This window comes from Bison bison, unplaced genomic scaffold (genome assembly GCF_000754665.1).
Source record: "Bison bison bison isolate TAMUID 2011002044 unplaced genomic scaffold, Bison_UMD1.0 scf7180017849784, whole genome shotgun sequence".
Taxonomy (NCBI): domain Eukaryota; kingdom Metazoa; phylum Chordata; class Mammalia; order Artiodactyla; family Bovidae; genus Bison; species Bison bison.
This window is the reverse complement of record NW_011480357.1, coordinates 10,038-11,359: the sequence shown is the minus strand read 5'-3', so window position 1 is coordinate 11,359 and position 1,322 is coordinate 10,038. Positions and strand designations below refer to the sequence as shown.

The 1,322-nt window shown below is 41.0% G+C and overlaps 1 protein-coding gene across 1 annotated transcript; it reads left to right on the top strand.

Annotated features, from left to right (window-relative positions):
- The first annotated feature begins 201 nt into the window (after nucleotides 1–201).
- Nucleotides 202–1,140, top strand: LOC104994289 (olfactory receptor 2L2-like). Its single transcript, XM_010847799.1, has one exon. It carries the CDS (start codon nucleotides 202–204, stop codon nucleotides 1,138–1,140), a length of 939 nt encoding a protein of 312 aa, XP_010846101.1.
- The last annotated feature ends 182 nt before the right edge of the window (nucleotides 1,141–1,322 follow it).

Sequence of the window (1,322 nt, the reverse complement as noted above, 5' to 3'; positions counted from 1 at the left end):
CTCATTGGCCAAACTGTTTGTATTTTCAAGTTCTAGTCTCTTGATCAAAAAAACAAAAAAGTTTTGCTTTTCCAAATAGGTTCAGTTATTCATTTAAGAGTTGTAAATTTGTACACAGTCTAATCATGCAACAGTTTCAAAATAGCTTACTTGACTTTCTTTCTTTTGTGTCTGCCTTAGGAAAAATTATATTAATGCCACATGGAAAATTATAATCAAACATCAACTTATTTCACTTTATTGGGATTGTTCCCATCTTCAAGAATTGGCCTATTTCTTTTTATTCTCATTGTTCTCATTTTTCTAATGGCTCTATTTGGTAACCTCTCCATGATCCTTGTCATCTTTCTCAACACCCATCTTCAGAAACCCATGTATTTTCTACTCAGTCAGCTCTCCCTCATGGACCTGACCTACATTTCCAACATTGTACCCAAAATGGCCTACGATTTTCTATTTGGAAACAAGTCTGTCTCCTTCATTGCATGTGGGATACAGAGCTTCTTTTTCTTGACTTTAGCAGGTGCAGAAGGATTGCTCTTGGCTTCTATGGCTTATGATTGTTATGTGGCCATTTGCTTTCCTCTCCACTATCCCATCAAAATCAGTAGAAGAGTATGTGTGCTTATGATAATAGGATCTTGGCTCCTGGGCTCAATCAACTCCTGTGCCCACACCATATATGCCCTCCATATCCCTTATTGCCGATCCAGGGCCATCAATCATTTCTTCTGTGATGTTCCAGCCATGTTGACTTTGGCCTGCATGGACACCTGGGTCTATGAGTACACAGTATTTGTGAGCACCACCATCTTTCTTTTGTTGCCTTTCACTTGTATTGTATTTTCTTATGGCCGTGTTCTCCTTGCTGTGTATCGAATGCACTCAGCAGAAGGGAAGAAGAAGGCCTATTCAACATGTAGCACCCATCTCACTGTGGTAACTTTCTACTCTGCACCATTTGCTTACACTTATCTCCGTCCAAAATCTCTGCGTAGTCCAACAGAGGACAAGGTTCTTGCTGTCTTCTACACCATCCTTACCCCAACGCTCAACCCTGTTATCTATAGCATGAGAAACAAGGAGGTGATGGGGGCCTTGAGAAGAGCAATTCAGAGAATCTGTTCTGTGAAAATGTAAAGACAGTTTTTCCATGAGAATTCGATGTTAAATACAAATTTATTAATCAGCATGGTGGTTTAGTCATGTCCTATTCTTGTGACCCAATGGTCAGTAGCCTTTCAGGCTCCTCTGTCCCTGGGATTCTCCAGGCAAGAATACTGGAGTGGGCTGCCGTCTATGGGGTCGCACAGAAGCGGCTT